General features: G+C 42.2%; 1 protein-coding gene across 1 annotated transcript in view; it reads left to right on the forward strand.

Annotated features, from left to right (window-relative positions):
- Nucleotides 1-11,377, forward strand: part of tagapb (T cell activation RhoGTPase activating protein b) — a gene marked incomplete at its 5' end in the record, with an annotated part of 37,992 nt that extends 26,615 nt beyond the window's left edge. The window contains 9 exons of the mRNA XM_080452528.1: nt 3,137-3,178; nt 3,924-4,005; nt 4,551-4,604; nt 5,145-5,220; nt 5,704-5,840; nt 7,117-7,278; nt 7,966-8,075; nt 8,637-8,826; nt 9,759-11,377. Of these exons, the coding sequence (XP_080308654.1) occupies nt 3,137-3,178; nt 3,924-4,005; nt 4,551-4,604; nt 5,145-5,220; nt 5,704-5,840; nt 7,117-7,278; nt 7,966-8,075; nt 8,637-8,826; nt 9,759-10,943 (2,038 nt within the window). The 3' untranslated portion in view covers nt 10,944-11,377. The remainder of the gene's footprint in view (nt 1-3,136; nt 3,179-3,923; nt 4,006-4,550; nt 4,605-5,144; nt 5,221-5,703; nt 5,841-7,116; nt 7,279-7,965; nt 8,076-8,636; nt 8,827-9,758) is intronic.
- Between the last annotated feature and the right edge of the window lie 9,345 nt (nt 11,378-20,722).

A 20,722-nucleotide genomic window follows, 5' to 3' on the forward strand; every position in this document is an offset into this window, starting at 1 on the left:
ACACACACACACACACACACACAACACACACACACACACACACACACACACACACACACACACACACACACACACACACACACACACACACACACACACACACACACACACACACACACACACACACACACGTGTCGTCGTGCACAGACACACAAACATGCACGCCTGCACACTTTATATGTCTTGTTGTTGTTGTTGTTGTGAAAAAGTGTCTTTCTGTCTCTCTTTCTGTTTCTCTTAACTTGTTTACTGGTCCAGTGACACGTAGTATCATGGAATGCCCCACACACTCCGTGAACGAAGCTCGTTTCAGTTAATTGAAAAAAGGGAAGTAGAGAGAGTTCTGTGTTGGTTTGTTTAATATAGGAAGCTTGGAGTCATCTGACAGATCGCTCACATGACTCTGGGGATTTTCTTTTGCACCAGAGGACCTTCGTCGTTTGGAAACGCAGGCTTTTACAATAAAAACAAAAGAGAACATCAGATATTGACTAATAGACAGTGGGCATGGAGATGTTTCTGTAAACAGCTCAGTGACTGTATACTGTAGTTATGAATTGATCATTTAACCCATTAAACCGGGAAAGCATCTGTCATATTAGATTTTAGCTATACATATTTATAGCACATTGTTTGGCTATTAAAAATAGCAGATATACAAGCTCATAGTGCAATACTTTGTACTGCGCTGTGAGCTTGTACATCTGCTATTTTGAAAAATCGTGAAAATGTGTGCAAATCTTTGAATGTTGTTAATACACTATAATACTTATACAATTGGGGTGGTTGTATTTTGCCTCCCTGCTCTTCTATTGGGACATTTAGATCCTGTGTCTAGGTGAGACTTGACCTTTGACATGATCCTGTTTCTGGTTTGACACAAATTTTGACCTGAAGGTGAAGATAAAATGTATCCCCTGAGCAAGCAGGCATGCTCTATTAGCTCAATGGTTAAAAAAAAATGTCAACGCTTGCGCAGGAAAGTTACATAGTACAGCTTTAAAGCCTTTATGGACTCCTACAGTTTTCTCACCTAATAAGAGTTGAAACTGTCGTTTAATTGTCGTCTTTCCTAGAAGCTGGGATTCATTCAACAGGTCCTGCCTGAAACAGACTCCTGAAACAACAGTCTTTCACTGTTATCAGAAAATAGTTGTGGTTTTCTCTATTTCCGTGGGTAGAGAATGATGACGATGACAATGACAACGCCACGTGTGTGTGATGCCATGCAGGCCCATGCATTCGAAAACAAAAAAATAAAAATGTTGTTGCAGTTTTTCTCAGTCGCTTTGGCACATTTCTCAGTTCAGAATTGAAATTCTCTAAATTACTTGTTCCACTTCCAATCACATATAGTCACTTGTGTACATCATAAAAAAAAGTATTTCTCAGTGCTCGGATGGTAAAGTACCTGCCCGCCACCACAGAGTCTAGGTGCCAACAATAGCACAGGGGAGGGTAGTCACTGGCATATAAAAATATATTGTCTACTCTAAATAAATAGTCTCATTCTTTTGAACAAATTGCGAATGCTTTGATACATAAATGCAAATGCATAATGTCATTACCTACAGCATTGGTTCTCAAAGTGGGGTCCGGGGACCCCCAGGGGACCTTGAGTGGGTCACCCAGCTATATTTGTCAATACATTTTAACCTCTTTATCCATATTTGTACGTTGACAATTTTTTTGTTGTTGCGGATTTCTGCAATTTTTGAACATTTTCAACAAAATCTTGAAAGTGTCAAGCATTTTAACTTTTTTAACTATTGTGATATGGATGAGAATTAGTCCCCCGACCATCAGGAGACGGACAGCACTGTACTTCCACATACAGTGCTGCTTTTACAGTTCTGCCTAAGCCATGTTTCCTATGTTTACATTTCAAATTGTGTATATTTTCTTTCTTTGTGCTATGCAGCGCTGTAAAGCAGTCTTGTCTTTTTCTTTATTGCAATGACATGGTCTGTCAACAAGTTACAGTACAAACCATAAAAGCATTAAAGGGAATCCTCTCAATCAATCCCAGTACGGTACTGTAATGTGTAATTTTGTACTGTTGAAATTGATATGTCACACAGAAAAAGGTAAAGATTGAACATTTTCAATCATTGCCATCAAATCTTAGCTTACCATATAGTTTACATGAGAACACACACTGTTTTATTGACAATATGACTAAGGATGTTGACTGTCTGGTTTGTAAACAAAGACACATGTCATTCTGATGGCACTGACATATTTACTTTTGAGAGATCAGCTACGGATTTTGCACAAGTTGTGGGCTTTTGCAGGTTATACATTGTGTGGTGGTGTTTTTGAGAAATGCACAGCACTGTTTTGCCATCGTTAACCACTTGAACCCCAGCATCCCTATTCTGAGGGAGACGTTTGCCAAAAATAGCAGATCTGCCTTGTGAGCTTGTAGATTGGCTATTTTTGGCATAAAGATTTGGTGTTGAGAGAAAAAAAGAGTACAGTTAACTTACCACAGTTCTGTTTTACTAAGTATATACAGGGTCAAAGTGGTCATGCAAGGATCATTTAGAGAAATGTAACAAAACTAATAAATGTAATATAAGAGTTATATATATACGAGGTGTTATTCAGCATTGGTTCTCAAAGTGGGTTCTCAATCATTGGGGGGGGGGGGGGGGTACCAGGGGGTTTGAGAACCACTGATATACAGTATGTGGTGTTATACAGTGTACGTTCAAAACAAATGATGACAGTCAAACACGCGCGTAGACATAACTCTAAGGTAGACTATCACCCCAGACACAGTGGTGGTTGACAGGTGTTCTGGTCAGGTGCGTGAGACAATGACACAGACAATGACAGTCTCTCCGTCACGCTGCCGTGCTTTTCCATCGGTGGACATCAAGCACAGCAGCAGCACATCAGGAAGTGGAAGAAGGCGGTGTCAGGCCGCCATGACGCTTACTTCCTGTCCCATGACATGATATAGTTTCCAAGAAAAAAAAAACAAAGCCTTTTTTTCCACCAGAGATATTAAAAGAGGCAGGCGGAGCTGCTGTTGTTTTCAGTCCACCCACTAACTCTCACTCTGTCTGTCTGTGTGTCTCTCTCTCTGTGTGGATTGGTAACTCGTGCCATGCTGTTAATCTGCCTCCAGCTCGCCTGAGGTCAAAGAACGCTGGTTGGATACTCTGCACAGGTACGCGCCGATAACTCTTTAACATTAAATTGTTATTAACGCTCAGAGTTAAATGAACACTCAAGATTAAATGAGAATAATTTCATTATATGCGAGATTGCTAGGTTTTGTAACTTCCAAGAGTTTGCACTGGCTTGGAGTTAAATTAACACTGAGGACTTTTTTTATGCATGTGTTATGTGTCACATGCAGTGGTGGAGCCATGCTCCAACACTGCATTCTCTTTTAAGGCTGCCATGAAAAGACGCCTATTCTCTCAGGCTTATGGCTTATAGTTGTTTGTTTTGTTTGGTGGTTTGTTTGTTGGTTAATTGTTTTTGATGTAAAGAGTCCTTGGTATTATGAAAGGCGCTATATAAATTTAAGCTATTATTATGTGTCATGTTGAACATTTTGTTTGATATGCAAAATGCTTCATTACGTTTAAAGTTACATTAATTTAAAATGTGGTTTTTTTAACGCCAACAAATATTTTTTTGCTTAACTTAATTTAAAATAAAATATTCTTTTGATGAATGTTTTATGTGTATATTATATTAATTCTATTATATATATAACTTTGTCTTTTTTGCCACAAAAACAGTTAATGTATGCACTTTAGTTTTAGACAATGTGAGTAGCAGCGTGCGGAGCAAACCGCCAGGCTGTGTGATAATAATCAGTGCTACACAGACTGACTGTATACCAAATGTAGATTGTCAGTCAGATTGAGTTTGTATTTATTTTATTTGTTTCCTCATCACAGGAAGATTAAGGAAGCAAAAGAGAGGACCGGTTGTACTTCTCCTCCAAGCCTACTCATGAAGGTGTTGAGTGGCAGCATCGCTGTAAGTCCCTCCCTCATACAACACAGTTGGGGATGTAGTACACATGTAATAGTATAGATAAACTGTCTACCATACAGTGGATGTACACATGTATAGTAGAAAAGTGGTTCTCAACCTAAATATTGTGAAAATAGCTGATCTACATGCTCACAACGCCTTTCACAATCTTTGCGTCTATCTTATTGACAATGCCTTATTGATTTTGTATAGTTTGTTGATTACTTTTGATACAGTAACAATCTTTTTATTTTATTTTAGAGGTATTAAAAAGGTCTTAAAAGTTCTTAAATTGACATTTTAGAAATGTGCAGATACCCTGTATACACGTATGCTGTGTATGTTGATTTGTTTACTGTTTAAGTGAGAAAATAATGTTGCACATTGTGGGGGGCCCCCATGGGGGTCCTGAACCGCAGGGTGAGAACCACTGGTATAGATAAACTGTCTACCGTACAGTGAGTGGATGTACACTGTATACTGTAGATGTACAGTATATAGCTTACACGTTCTCCGTGGGCCTCACTCTCTGTCTCTCTGCTTTCCAGACTAAAACTCTAACAGGAGGTGGAATGGAACCTTTCATTGGGTTTCCACTTGAGGTGAGTCAATTCTCATTCTGCTTTGAAATTAAACAACCCACACCCCCCACTGGTGGTGGACTTGCAGTTCATATATGACATTAATGTAGAGCATGGGTTGATGAAAATACGGGCAATTTTGGAGTGGGTGGTGTTGAGGTTGGGGTCGATCTTGTGGGTTGTTGTAGACGTCTTGTTGTAGACAAGGTGAAGTAGTAGACATGAAGTAGACATGAAGAGGGAGAGTGTGTGAGTGTATGGGTTTGTGTGAGGGTGTGCGTGCTTTTGGGGGGGTGCGTGTGTGTGTGTGTGTGTGTGTGTGTGTGTGTGTGTGTGTGTGTGTGTGGAATAGTATTTGCTTGTGACATTGTGTGTGGCTGTGAGGGTGTGTGCATATAACAGTGTGGTTACGAGAGTGTATGCGAGGCCGTGTGGTTTTAGGACTGTTAGATACGGGCCCTGCCCTGCCCTGCCCTCACACCCCTACCCCCCCACCCTCTGCTAATGACACATATACATCCTCATCCTCATGTCTTTACTCATATTTTGTTTCGTTGTCAGGGCGATGCGAAGATCTCCGCCCTGTCCATGAAGGCCTTGCATCACCAAGACGACAGGCTGGCGCAGCTGCCTATTGGTGAGTTTGAAAACCTCAACCTCCAAATGTCAGCCTGTCACAGTTGCAAGGGGCCCCTCTGCAACTGTCTGGGGCCCCATGCAGCGTGTGCTGGCATGCTTAGCGGTTTCTCAACACGCTGCATGCAAAAACACCGTTATTATTCAACATTCATAGTACTGGTTAGTGCAGTGTACAGTAATGATGCATTGAAAAGTCTCTCTCTCTCTCTCTCTCTCTCTCTCTCTCTCTCTCTCTCTCTCTCTCTCTCTCTCTCTCTCTCTCTCTCTCTCTCTCTCTCTCTCTCTCTCTCTCTCTCTCTCTCTCTCTCCCCCCCCACCCCACTGTACAGCATTTCAATAAGTTAAGCATTTTAAAAGGACAAAACTTCACACTCCTAACAGGACGTATTTGTAGTGCAGCTAGTGATGTCAACCCAACAACATACCCGGTGCTGCTGTCATGGTGACTGATCCAAACACTTTGTTTTTGTTCCTCCATCAGAGAACGGCAGCAAGTGGAACATCTTGAAGAGCGTTCTGCATGGGAGGAAGGCCCATTCTGAGTCCAGAACCCAGCTGTTCGGACAGCCCCTGACCCGGATCTGCCCCGATGACGGCCAGCTGCCCAAACCAATCGCAGTACGTTCCTCTTTGTTTTAAAACCATTCAAACCGGGAAACCATCAAAAGTAGCAGATCCACAAGCTCGTTTTGAGCTTGTGAATCTGCTACTTTTGCTGAAAGTTTGGCCACAAATTGATTAAACCACTTTTAACCTGCCATCACAACTTTGTTTTATGAAGTGTCCATACCTTTCCTCTGACACAGAAAGACTGTCAGGAAGAAAAGGTGTCATTTTATAATGAGCGTTCGTGAGGAGGAGCAATTATAGATATGGTTGCAAACATGTGAGGTGCTCATTTAAGCGTGCATGTTGCATGCTGCATAGTGCCGTGTAGCGGCTTCATTCTGAGGTGACACCATGAACCTGTGAACAGGACCCGTGTGGTCGCCTCGCACGCATGTCACAGCTCTGTCTCTTGCGAAACAGCTGCAGTGCAGGTGTCGAAGTGAATGTTTAATGAATTCTTACTTTAGTTTACCTTTCTCGTGGCTTATTTGATTAACATCTATATAAAGAAATACGAAATGCTCCTGTAATTTGCATGCATAGCAACATAGTCCCTATGGGCAACAAACAGAAAACATTACAAGTGGCAAGTGAAGTGAAGTAGGGAAAAAACGAAAGAAACGAGAACCAATTACATTGTACAACATGTCAGGTTAAAATTAGCACAGTTGTGGTTTGTTTGAGACGTCTCTTAACTATTTAATTCATTGACGGGGGTCCCCCAGGGCTCTGTATTTGGTCCGCTCCTTGTTTCCCCCTCTACAGCAAATATCTTCGCCGAACATAGCCGATCTACAAGCTCACAACGCGTCTTCATCGAATGTTTCACCTGTTTTAAAAGTGGGATGTGCCAGGGATGGGCAGTGGTCTCTCTCAACGTTGGGTCCTGGGACCCCCCCAGGGGTCTTTGAGGGGGTTATTCAATAATTGATAGTTAGTAACTTAATCGATGCAGCTGATACACTCTCTGAGTTAAATTAAGACATTACAGCGTAGATTGGGTTCCAAATGGGGGTCCATGGCCTAGTAGTGCTTATCAAACTGAGGTTCCTTGAAAGTCAAAAGGCGGAGAATAGAATGACTGCTGTAGGTCAGCTGTCCATCCCTGGTACAAACTGATGTAAATAACACTCTCAGCCTCGACTTAAACACACACACTTTCAAGTAATGATCCCCATGAACCTCATTGACCGGACCTGTGACTTATTCATGCACATGCATGACCTTCTGTTGTGTCACCGACCGTAATCTGATCGTGTCAACCCTCCCTCCTCCCTTCCATCAGGTCATGCTGGCGTTGCTGTGGAAGAAAGGTCCGTCCACGGAGGGGGTCTTCAGGAAGCCCTGCAACAACAAGATCATGAAGCAGGCCAGAGAGCAGCTCAACAGCGGCGAGGAGGTGGACATGGACGTCATGAACGTGACCAACCTTGTGGGCCTCCTCAAAGTACGTTGTTCATCATCCCGTCCTATAGATGTTCACTTCAATGTGATCCATAATCCCAGACGATATCTAGTCACATGTTACGATATCGGTATAATATATTGATATATTGCCACGCCCTAATAGTGACAGATACAGAGGACCGCTACCTAATGCAAGGTTCATAGTATCATAGCGGATGCTAACTTGTAACATCCGTTTCTAGAAGGGCTTTTCTGAGAATCTGATTTAAAGCAGTGATATGAAAAGAAGGTAAACTGAGTAGGCCTACAACAGAGATACAATAAAACACACACATGTAGTAATAACGGCTACAGGAAACTAGTCAAATCAAATATATTTATAGAGCACATTTAAAAACAACTCTCATTGACCAAAGTGCTGTACAGAGCAGGATGCAGCTAACTACAGACATAGCCTGTACAGAAACCATGGACGTAACCAATAACCAAGAAGTAAATGATAATACAGCTCAAAGACACAAATAAGCAATCGGTGCAATTTGCATCAAATTTCAAGTGACCAAGGTTTTAGACAAGACTTTCTCCAAGCTCACAAGCTTGTAGATCAGTTATTTTCGCTATTCATCATACAATGAAGTATATAGGGCTTATATAGGACTTAAGTATATAAGTGGTTGATCACAAGAGGGATGGTTATGTGATACGGTGTGTTTCCTGTTGACCACAGAGCTTCCTGAAGGATCTGCCCGGTAGCCTGCTGGTCTCTGACCTGTATGACACCTGGATGGAGGCTCTGGACACAGAGGACACCCAGCAGAGAGCCGCACACGTCAAGAGGTGAGTTCATGTTCCCCAGCTACTAGAGCCACGTACCCCATTTTAAAACCACAATCCGCAAAATGCTGTGGCTCACTCACGCACTGCTTCAAATAACTTTACTGATATTGTCAACCAGCACTATAGGTGTCCTAACCCCGACACCAGGGTCTAAATGTCTGAATGGAAGTGTAGGGAGACCACCTCCACCCACTGCAGTACTAGTTATATTGTATTAACATACTCTACCATACAGATGTATTAGTTATATTGTATTAACGTACTCTGCCATACAGATTGGTTAAAATAACGTTTTATTCATTAAAACAAGTCCAGCGTTGTAGCTTTGAATGCCATAGAAGTAAAGTAATGGAGACACAATATTTTTCTGAATGCAGACTTTCAGAGAGTGAGCTGAGGTCGTCGTCCCCATTTATTTAGTTTTTCACACATTATATAGAACACTTCCCCTTTTTCTCACTTGGCCTACATGTCAGTTTTAAAAAAGAGAAGTGTCAAAAAGAAAAAAAAGGCGCTCAACTGACATATATCCTCTTCCTCTTTCACCCCTCCCCCCTGCAGGGTGGTAGACATGCTTCCGGAGCCCAACAGACTGCTCCTCCGCTGTCTCCTGAGCGTCCTCTGCCGCGTCCTCGAGAGCGCCGCCACCAACAAGATGGACGCCAGCAACCTGGCGGTGTGCATTGCGCCCACGCTGCTGCAGCTGGACGCCACGCCGGTGGCGGCCGAGCAGATGGCCAAAGTGAATAAGGTGAAAGAAAGTTCTAGCTATGACTAGATTTTCTGCCACTCGCCTCGCGCAGCCAGGGCCCTTTGAAGCTCTGCGGTGAAAACCTCAAACGAGTTTCACAAGTCAGGTTGCAGCAGCAACAGTGTTGCTCTGAAGCAATGCCATGAGGGTTTCGTTTGACAGAGTACTGAAGGATCTGTTGATATACGTTCAGTCTTGTATTGATGTCAACAACAATTTGCATTAACAGATACTTTGCAAAATAAAACAATTGAGGAGGCACCACTGTACAATGACATCAATGTCTTCCAAAGTTAAAATTGTACAACTTTTGTTTAGTCAAACAAACAATCAAATGGCTTAAAATCTTACAGACTAGCCTACTCGCATTAACAGATACTTTAAAATGCCATTGCAATATATAAAATATTATTTATAAACATGTCCATTCATGCATGTGAGGATAGATTAAAAAAGGAAAAGGAGAAATATGTAGATAATATGCAAATATATTTAGAATAAAAAGCTGAATTATGAATCATTATTGGAGAACTTCATCCATTTTCAATCTTATTTGGTCTGATTTTCAACCTTATGTTATGTTGAATAATTGGTCCTCACTAATTATAAGGAGGCACCATTTCTGTCTACCTGCTGTGCATCTCAGAGGTGGGCTGTGGTCAGTTCAGAAACCTGCCTACCGATGACATTATTAGTAGTTATTTCAAATGTTTTATATATATTTTATTGACGCAAGAACAATGGTTTCTATTTCAGAGCAATCACTTTCCAGGAAGATAAAGGCTGTAGTTAATTAGTTAGCTAATCGATTTGCCATTTTGACAGTTAATATTGAATTTCCTTTTGTATGTATTTTGATCGATGTTGAGTGTCTGCATTTTGGATGGTGAATCATGTTGGCTCATCCAGCTCTTGTCCTGGTTTTCCTGCAGGTGACGGAGTTGACCAAGTTCCTCATGGAGAACTGCGATGACATTCTGGGGGAAAACGTCTCCAACCTCCTGGGAGACATCGATGAGGACTCCCTGTCCTCCCAGCACCACGACTCGGCGTACGACAGCCCCGGCCCGGACGCAGACGGAGAAGCGGGCGGCTCTTCCAGCTCGCTCTCGTCCCGCCCGTACGATGGCGCCTTCCCTAAGCCCGCCCCCTTCAACCGCCGCTGCTCCGAACCCATCATCTCGCCCATTTCTGCGGTGAGGAGCCTGCGTAGCTTGGCCAGGAGCCAGGAGGACTGCACCCAGGAGAGAGAGCAGCCTCTGAAGAAGCCCGTCTCAGACGATTCCTTCTTGCTCAGAGGACGGGGAAGAGCTGGGTCGGAGGCGCTGCCGTGGAACACCGAACCGGCGCTGTACGCCGCCGGCAATCTCGCCAACCTGTCCAAGGACTGCTCGCACTCCTCGTCCTGCTCGCTGGAGAGCAACCAATCGGAGGGCTCCGTTTTCACCGGCTCCCCTCCGGGGTCGCCCGCCGCCTGCGTCCGGAGGGCGAACTCCACCCGCCAGGCCACGTCCTCCGGCGCGAAGGATGACGCCAGAAAGGACACAGAGGTGAAGAGACGCTCCCATTCCATGAGGGTCGACAGTAAGGTCCTTCTCAGGGCCAAGTTCTCCTTCTCCAGGGGCAGTGTGAAGAAAAACCAGAAAGAGAGGCCCTTCACCACCTGCGGAACCCTCCCGGAGGACTCCCAGAGCGAGGGGCAGGCGGACAATCTGATCAAGCAGCGCCGGCCCCTGTCGGCCATCGAGGTGTTCCAGCAGGTGGACGCCAGGATTCCCTGCAGGCCTCCGACCTACGAGCACGCCGTGCAGAACGCCGCCCTGCCCGCCCCTCCGCAGTACGGGACCATGACCGTGCACGTCGCCCGAGAGCTGGGCAGGAGGTCCCGCCCCAACTCCGTGAACGGCGATTTCATGTCGAGCTGTCCCGTGAACCGGTACGCCACGGACTGCTTCACGCAAACGCCGGCCGACGTGGCTGTCGGAGTCATACCGCCGTACCGCCAGAGGGCCATGTCCGAGTCTGTGTCCAGAACGCGCTCCGACGCCGTGTCGCAGCGCTGCAGCCAGCAGCTGCCGTTCGAAGACTTTTCTTACGCCAAGGAGTCTTACGTTTGAATGGACTTTTATGTTTCACTCTTTCACTTTGAATGTACGTTGACTGTGTGCAACCATTATGCTTAATTTATGCTCCATCATATGTCGGTGTTGCGTGTCGGATATTGCTGGCTTTTGACACGTGACACTGGCGTACGAGAAAGTATAAATCGGGTTTTTTCAGTAGTACCGTTTAGAGTACATAATTTTTTAGAGGATATTTATGGATAGATATCTAGTTGATCGCAACAAAGCTATGTAAATAAATACAAAATATCAAGGAGAAAAATATGCTAAACTTAAAAATGTACATATCCTATCTGTCTTCAAGTATTTGTTTTGTTCTATTTTGTATAGTCATACTGTATATGAACCAGTTATATCAGAGCGCACATTTTATAATCTTTTGTAAATACTAACCTGGTTACTTTCACTACATTAAAGCACCTTTGTGATGATAAGTCATACTTTGTTCTCATTTTAACCATAAATAAGTTCAAATAACCACTTGACCCTTATATACTTGTTGACCACTTGATGGTCCCCCAAAGCTCTATACTTGGGCTGCTCCTTTTTTCCTTCTACACCTTTTGTCTCTGAGCTGAAAACAGCCGATCCTTTGCCACTGGATTCCAACCATTAGTGAGTGACTTAATTAGAACATGGACCACCAATTAGCCTGGTTAAACCTCACTAGGCCTCCCTTCTCCTTTAGCGTGGTGGTGTTGCATAACCTAACAGACCTCAATGAAAGAACAGCATGTTCTGGCGCACGCGTGGAACAACGAGGGAAACCAGACATGTCACATGAACGGATTTGGTTTTTCTCTGAATTGCCTTGCCTGCCATCTTTGGGCTGCTTGATGAGCTGATGGCAGGACTTCTTCCCCTTCCTCTCTGAGCATTTTGGTTTGACACTTTCCTTCCTCAATTCAATTGTAACTCAAAAAAATCATTAATGGAGCACTGGTTCAAATGGACCTGCTATGATCAGCAGCAGTTACTATACTGTATACACTGTCAAATATTTAGTAATGTGTCTAAATGCCAAACAAATGTAAAATGTATACACCAGGTTAACCACTTTAACCCTATATACATCGGCCATTTGAAAATAGCCGATCTACAGTATAAGCTCAGAGCGTGTCGCAATGCGACGTTGTGAGATTGTAGATCTGCTATTTTCAAAAGAATCTTGAAAAAATGTTAAAGAAAAATAACATTTATGCAGTTTTACAACATAAATCTTGTAAGGGGGTCTGTGGCACAGAAATATTTTTAGATGGGTGTCTGCGGCCAAATATATACATTTGAACGATTACAAAACCATTGCAGTGCACATACACAGAGTAGGCTACAACAGACTGTAACAAACTATAACTGTCCTGAACAACAGCAGCTTTAAATTGTACAATTAGTTTGATATTGAATAAGTTTAGAAATGAAACAGGAGTGTTGTTGCACCATGTGCTTCAGTCTGGACACACAGCCAACTAGAATAACACAGTTGCAGCACATCTCTCTTGACCTACATTCAACCTACACAGTACATACTACTGCTCTTGTACAAGCTAGCAAGGGGACAGCGACCCCAACAGGAAACAGAGGAGACCTCCTCACAAGTGGTGGAAGAAGTACTTAGATCTTTGACTTTGCCACTTAAAGGGTTAGTTCAGATTTTTTTAGTATTTTCTGTTGGAAATACTTACCATTAATGTAGTGGTTGCAAAGGTATTAATTGATTGCCCGAGTCCCGTGGTCAGAGTTATGGTCCGGTTCTGATAAATATGAAGTAGTTCCGGTAGATTAGCAGATTTGGTGGGGGCCGCTCATTAAAAATAAATTAATTAAAAAAACTAGCGTCATTTGTATTGTTGACCTATTTCTACCATATAGAACAGGTTTTGTTCAATTTCGACCCCTCTGTTACATGGTCCTATTTTTTGTGTCATCTATTTTGTGCGTGAGTAGGCTGCGCAGTGATTCTGGACACAAACATTTTGTGCGTGAGTAGGCTGCCGCGGCGCAGTGATTCTGGACACAAAAATAACAATAGCTAGGTTAAGCTGGGTAGCTTAACCGACAATTTATTACTTGATTTATAATTTGGATTAGTAATCTAAATCTGCAAAGTAATGGCTGATGGTAACTAAAGCTGTCAAATAATTGTAGTAAAGTAAAAAGGACAATATTTCCTTATGAAGTGTAGTTAAGCAGAAGTGCAAAGTAGCATGAAATGGATAAACTCAAGCAAAGTACAAATACTTCTCAATTGTAGTAAATGCACTACAACACTGCTCACAGGTCTCATCGTGATCATTATCAGGAGATGTTCCACAACAATGGCAAAATGTGGTTTGTGCTACATCATGCATACTGTTACTCACGTCATAGTAGCCTATAGAGACCTACGTATGAGAGAGAGTATTTCCCTTGTAGGATCGATAAAGGTCTGTCTGTCTGTCTGTCTGTCTGTCTGTCTGTCTGTCTGTCTGTCTGTCTGTCTGTCTGTCTGTCTGTCTGTCTGTCTGTCTGTCTGTCTGTCTGTCTGTCTGTCTGTCTGTCTGTCTGTCTGTGTCTCTGTCTGTGTCTGTCTGTGTCTGTGTCTGTCTGTCTGTCTGTCTGTGTCTGTGTCTGTGTCTGTGTCTGTGTCTGTGTCTGTGTCTGTGTCTGTGTCTGTGTCTGTGTCTGTGTCTGTGTCTGTCTGTCTGTCTGTCTGTCTGTCTGGCTAGGTAGGTATCTATGTTCACAACTCACTGTGATCTCTAAATAGCCATAGGTCATGTTTTAAGACCTCGGATTATTCTTTAATTCATTTATCTATTCATTTTTGCTGCATCTTTGTTTTTCTTTCTCTGACTTAATGTGAATATTCCGCCTGTATGTGAAGGAAGTTGCAAAGCTCTGATTAAGATGACATGATCAGGATGGAAAGGAAAGGATGACTGGATGGATAAAACACAAAAACATATCAGTGTAAAGGACCCTCATGGATCCATTTGGTAGCATTTGTAAACTCCCAGATTTACAGTCTGAGAACTTGACTGTGAAGGATGCACTTTCTGTTGCACAACCTCAGGGCTGAGGGTCAGACATAACGAGCAGATCTAACACTGTATAATATCAACCCTTAATAACACATTGACCTCCGCACTTCAAAACAACATCAAAACAAACCTATTCCTGGAAGTTAGTGTCAATTAATCAGGACGGGTGGGTTAAAGGTGGCCACTTATAAACCTTTGACCTTTTCCAAGAATCACAGCAGCCTTTCGATGTCCGGTGACACTTGCTCATAAGCCCTTATGAGCAAGTGTTACCCAATATCCATATACGTGACATACTGCTCGTCTCATATTCACTGTTCACTGTTCACTTGTACCACCCATTCTTGAGAATTGGGACAAATCACGTCCTACCAAAACATTTCAAATTATGATTTATTAACACACTAATTTAAAAACAAGTTTGGTGAAAATATATTCTTAAAGGATTTATATATATATGAATTACATAAGATTTATACAATGTTTTGTTCTGGTTTCCTTTTTTTGTGTCTAAACTTGCCCTCTAGAAAACACCCTTGACAAGGATTCACAACTTCAAACTTGTTTTTCTGTTTTTTGTTATTAGCATAAAAAAAAACTAACCATGTGTATGGATAACATAGGTGTAAGAATGTTTTTTTTGTTTCCATTTTTATATATTAGCTGGTGATACTGTAGATTGTACTTTTATAATATGTTTTATCGATCTATTAATGCACAGAACCTCTGTCTGTCCGTCCCTCTGTCTGTCCGTCCGTCCGTCCGTCCGTCCGTCCGTCCGTCCCCTGCATAACTTGTCTTGAGCACCATCCGACCGATCTTCTTCAAACATGGTGTGTCAGTCAACGAGGACCTGAGGGGTGTGTGGTGCCGTAGCCTGTGGGAATTAAGTCAGACCAGCGGTTGTCCAGAAACAAAAAGCCTATTTGTCTCTGTATGTATAATGCATGCATGCATGTGTGTGTGTGTGTGTGTGTGTGTGTGTGTGTGTGTGTGTGTGTGTGTGTGTGTGTGTGTGTGTGTGCGTGCGTGCGTGTGTGTGAGTGTGTGTTTTATGCCCATGTACTGTATGTACAGCATATCTTTTTAGTTACAGACATTGTGCTTAGTGTGGACGGGTAGCTCAGTCGGTATAGAGCTCTTGCCTTTCGACTACAAGGTCATGGGTTCGATCCTTGACACCGCCAATTTAGTAGGGGGTACTAAGTGAAAAATCGTTACGCGGTGGATAAAAGCATGACATTTGATACAGATGTCCCTTGGGTCATCCTAAAACATCCTAGAAGGGGTGCCCAAAAAAATCTTAAACAGGAAGTGAGTTATGGACAAAATCCAAAATGGCCACCTAAACTGTTGACCGTTGACTCAAAAGACACCAAAATAATCTCCAAAAAGCATAAAATGTGGCACACATGTCCCTTGGGTCATCCTATGACATCCTAGAAGGGGTGCCCAAAACATTCTGAAACAGGAAGTGAGTTATTGACCAAATTGAAAATGGCCGCCTAGTGTTGTCGATTGACTCAAAAGACAACTAAAGAATCTCCAAAAAGTATAAAATGTGTCACACATGTCCCTTGGGTCATCCTAAGACATCCTAGAAGGGGTGCCCAAAAAAGTCTTCAACAGGAAGTGAGTTATTGACTAAATTGAAAATGTCCGCCTACAGTGCTGGCGATTGACTCAAAAAGCCTATAGAATCTCCAAAAAGCATACAATTTGGCACATATGTCCCTTGGGTCATCCTAACACATCCTAGAAGGGGTGCCCAAAATAATCTGAAACAGGAAGTGACAGGAAGTGACAGTCACCTAGTGGTAGCAGGGACAACATCTTAACTGTTGTGTGACATACAGGTAGCAGGGACAACATGTTAACTGTTGTGTGACATACAGGTAGCAGGGACAACATCTTAACTGTTGTGTGACATGCAGGTAGCAGGGACAACATCTTAACTGTTGTGTGACTTACAGGTAACAGGGACAACATCTTAACTGTTGTGTGACATGCAGGTAGCAGGGACAACATGTTAACTGTTGTGTGACATGCAGGTAACAGGGACAACATCTTAACTGTTGTGTGACATACAGGTAACAGGGACAACATCTTAACTGTTGTGTGACATGCAGGTAACAGGGACAACATCTTAACTGTTGTGTGACATGCAGGTAACAGGGACAACATCTTAACTGTTGTGTGACATACAGGTAACAGGGACAACATCTTAACTGTTGTGTGACATGCAGGTAGCAGGGACAACATGTTAACTGTTGTGTGACATGAAGGTAGCAGGGACAACATCTTAACTGTTGTGTGACATACAGGTAACAGGGACAACATCTTAACTGTTGTGTGACATGCAGGTAACAGGGACAACATCTTAACTGTTGTGTGACATGCAGGTAACAGGGACAACATCTTAACTGTTGTGTGACATACAGGTAACAGGGACAACATCTTAACTGTTGTGTGACATGCAGGTAGCAGGGACAACATCTTAACTGTTGTGTGACATGCAGGTAGCAGGGACAACATGTTAACTGTTGTGTGACATGAAGGTAGCAGGGACAACATGTTAACTGTGTGACATGCAGGTAGCAGGGACAACATGTTAAAGGGATATTTCACTTTAAAAAAAACTTTGGGTCATTTTATCGTCTACTCAGGCTTTTGTGAGCCCCCCAGACCGTTTTTAAGGGGGGGGGGGGGGGTGCTGGTGTGTGTGTCTTTGATCTTCTGCTTTCCCGCACAAGGTTGCAACTTTGTTTAATTTCAAGCACGAGAACCTGTCTGCTCCCACACTCCAAGCACGAGAACCTGTCTGCTCCCACACTCTCCTACATTTTTGGGGCATTAAAACGCTATGGAGTTGTGCCCCAATAGAGGGCTTGATCTCTGGTCATATGAAGATTTGTACAATATATTATGTATTGGTAATCATTCATAGGGTCTTTTAAAAGTTTTAGAAAACAATTAAGTATATTTGGCATTGACAATATATCACTTAGAAAAGGATTAATGTGGAAGGTCATCTTATTCAGAGTGGTTTTTAAGACAATTTTGGGCATTTAGAGTTGTTTAAATATTTAAGACATTTTTCATGGGTTATTTTTGCCAAATCCTTTAATATCAGTCTATTTACTATAAATGTAAAAGTTATACAGTATTTAGCACAATCAGCCAAAATGTCAGAATTATATCAACTTTTAGGAATCATGGGTCATTTCTGGCGGCCATTTTTGATTTTTCCTTTAAAAAACCCTTTAATGGGTCAAAATTTTTGGGCACCCCTTCTGAGATGATGAGATACATCCTAAAGAGTGCGTGAACCAAATTTGGTGCTTTTATCCGCCGCGTAACGATTTGGCCATTTTTTGTGCTTAGTACCCCCTACTAATTCAGCATATGAGTAGCACGGCTTGGGTGCGGCAAGCCGTGAGGTGAGTACTGGGAGCTGATGGTAGGTGTGGGGCTCCTCCTCAGCAATCCATCTCCCAGAGGTCAAATGCGTTGAAACCAAGGGGCCAACCCCCTTCGCTGGAATTGAAGCTCACTTCCGGATTCTCGTTCAGCCTGCTGTTCCTATTAATGGCCCAGCGCTATTTCACCTTCTACCGGTCACAATACATTTCAAAACAAGTCAATGAGGTTTTTGGTGAACTTTACACTTGATTTTATTACCTTAGTAAACCTTTTCATATACACTTTATGTTTTCAATCGCTAGTTTAAAGTATTTTTTAAATCCTCATGATATGCATTTAGTAAATTATGGTCGCATTAATTTAAAAATGAATGATAAAGTAGGGTATGTTTCTAGGGTTTCTACTGGTTCTACCGAGTGAAGACCCGCCCTCGCTGCGGGTTGCAGCCAATAGCAGTCGTTTCCGGTAGCATTTCGGACTGGATATAGAAAGATGGTGGATTTGAAATCGCTTCAAAACGGGCTTCAAAACGGGTCTGTAGAAACCAATGGCGTCACTTTGTCCATTCTGTTATGGTATATGGTTGAAACGAGGATAGACTTGTGAGTAATTGGCTGATACCGACAATAAGCCTCTCTACTACTACTGCTTACGGCCCTTTACCTGTATCTACTCTTTGCTTCACACTTACTGCTGTTGCTGCTACGAGCTGCTGTTGCTGCTACTGCTTCCTTCACAGGTGTTACCAATGATACTAATGAAGGCTCTATTCCATTTCGTGTGTAGCACAGTGGTTCTCAAACTTTTTAATTTCAAGGACACCCGTAATTCTGAGAGTGTACAAATGGTTCCATTTGTACACGAATGTTATTCATGTTACACATCTGTAAGGGGCCATTTGGAACCCCCTCAAGGAACCATGAGGGTCCCTGGACCACACTTTGACCCACTGGCGTTTCCAGTGAGCCGGCCCAGCACCCTGACTCTGTTTGACCAGAATGGAACAGAGCCTTAATTAGTATTATTGGTAGCACCTGTTAAGGAAGAAAGTAGATGCCAAGCTTATTTCCAATATGGCTGCTGTGCATAGAGCCTATTATCTTATCTGATCTTATCTTTTCTTCTTAATTCACACAATGAAAGGACACAAGCAGATTCCCTCTCCCAGGTTAGGTTGTTTACTGTTGAATGTGATAACATTATGTAACACGCGCAGGCAGTGCGAACAGGAACCAATAGTTGTGGTTTTGAGGATTATGCAAAGATTGTAGAGCAAGCAGTTCTCTGTGTGCCATGATGACACCCCCGCTAAAATCCTCCATAGAAAGATCCATTTTCTTTCCATTTGTACACTGTCACGGTCTAATGTACACTGCAGATTTTAGTGTGTACGGAGCAGAAGAATATAAGATAACGTGCGAGCACATAGAGAGGTTTCACCTTTGTCACAAAAGGTGTCACAGCGCGGAGGAACAGAGTTGGCGTGTGCAGCTTCCTGTGCCCTATTTTCCCTTGACACCTTTCAGTCATTTTAAAACTAACTCTCATGAAGGTCTTTATTGTGGTTAACATTCTCTCCTGTGCAGTTTCTTATCTTTCGCTGCCCACATATTCTGGGCCTCAAGGCAAAACAAAAACATGCCATTTCAAGAGCACAGTCTGTTGTTTAGCCTGTGAAGCGTGTTTTTGTTTTGTTGCTCAAGGTTCAAGGTTCAAGGTTCAAGGTTGTACTTTATTGTTACATCTTGTGTACAGGTACATAAGAGTAAAACTTATTTTGGTTCGGCTGTCTTCAGACAATGCAGCAGCATAAGTAATAACAATAGAATAATGATAGAAAACGTGCTTAAGTTATTAACTGGTCTCATCATGCTTCTGCTGCTCTTTTCAGGGATTTGTTCACTGATTATCACAGTATTTTTTTTGTTTGTCACAGAACACAGAACACAAAACATCAATCATTTTATGTGACCTTTTTTTTAAAAACCACTTTCAACCTGGCCCTATTTTGGGCATGTCATTATAGGAAAGAAACGTCACTAGTAAATTCTCAAAACTAGTGAAACTATAGTGAGTGTGGCAGGGTAATAAGTCCCTGCGACATCTTAGCGTCATGTCCAGGGGCCCTGGACAAGACGCTAGTATGTCGCAGAGGTGTACTTACATCATGGCTGGGGGATGCATTTGTACCTCACGCTACAGAAACAGGAGATAGGCTCCTGACCTATGGGCAGGAGCCTATGTCCTATCATGGGCCACATGGCTAAAGGCTACCTACTTACAGTATAGTGAAAATATCTGATCTACAAACTCACAATGCGGCACGTTGTGAAAACATAACTCTCCGCCCAGCCCCTTCAGACCTGGCGAGATTAAATGAGCTAGATGAGCTAGAACATTGGTTCTCAAAGTTCTTTGTCACGATCATGAAATGTTACTTGACGATTAGGCCTAATTGTCATACAAATAATTGCAATTAAAAATTTAATTGTGTTTTTAGCATTGAACATTGGAACATATAACTAAACATTCATTTCTATTTGCCTTTTAGGCTTTTTAAACAAAACTTGTACAGGACACATATTACAAATTATGTGTATAATTACTGACAATGACAGGTACCAATAATGAAAATAAATAATGTATGTCTACCATGGCCGAAAAAATATATAAATATTGTGTGTGTGTGTGTGTGTGTGTGTGTGTGTGTGTGTGTGTGTGTGTGTGTGTGTGTGTGTGTGTGTGTGTGTGTGTGTGTGTGTGTGTGTGTGTGTGTGTGTGTGTGTGTGTGTGTGTGTGTGTGTGTGTGTGTGTGTGTGTGTGTGTGTGCGCGTGCGTGCGTGATATAATTGACCACAAACCCAGCAGTGAGTATAGGCTATTGATGTTATTTTTCTATACTTAAACTTCATAATAAAAATAATAAACTTTATTTACAGAGCACCTAAAAACAAAGTTTACAAAATGCTTCACATAAAACTTTATTGAAAATCTTCACAACATCAAGCAGTGGTGTTTACATTTCTGAAAGAGGAAGTCATCAGTGGTGGAAAGTAACTACTGTAAGTACATTTACTCAAGTACTGTAGGCCTACTTAATTAAAATGTTGAGGTATTTTTTACTTTACTGGATAGTATTTAAAAATGTCAGTACTTTTGCTTCTACTCCACTACATCTCGGAGGCAAATATTATACTTTTATTCCACAACAATTATTTGAAAACTTTAGTTACTATAGTTACTTTGAAGATTTTGATTAATAATTATTATAAAACATTCATTACCCACTTCAGCCCTATATACATTTCGGCTATTTTCAAAAGATTTGTA

Source organism: Gymnoscopelus braueri (genome assembly GCF_963280865.1).
Source record: "Gymnoscopelus braueri genome assembly, chromosome: 16".
Lineage (NCBI taxonomy): Eukaryota > Metazoa > Chordata > Actinopteri > Myctophiformes > Myctophidae > Gymnoscopelus > Gymnoscopelus braueri.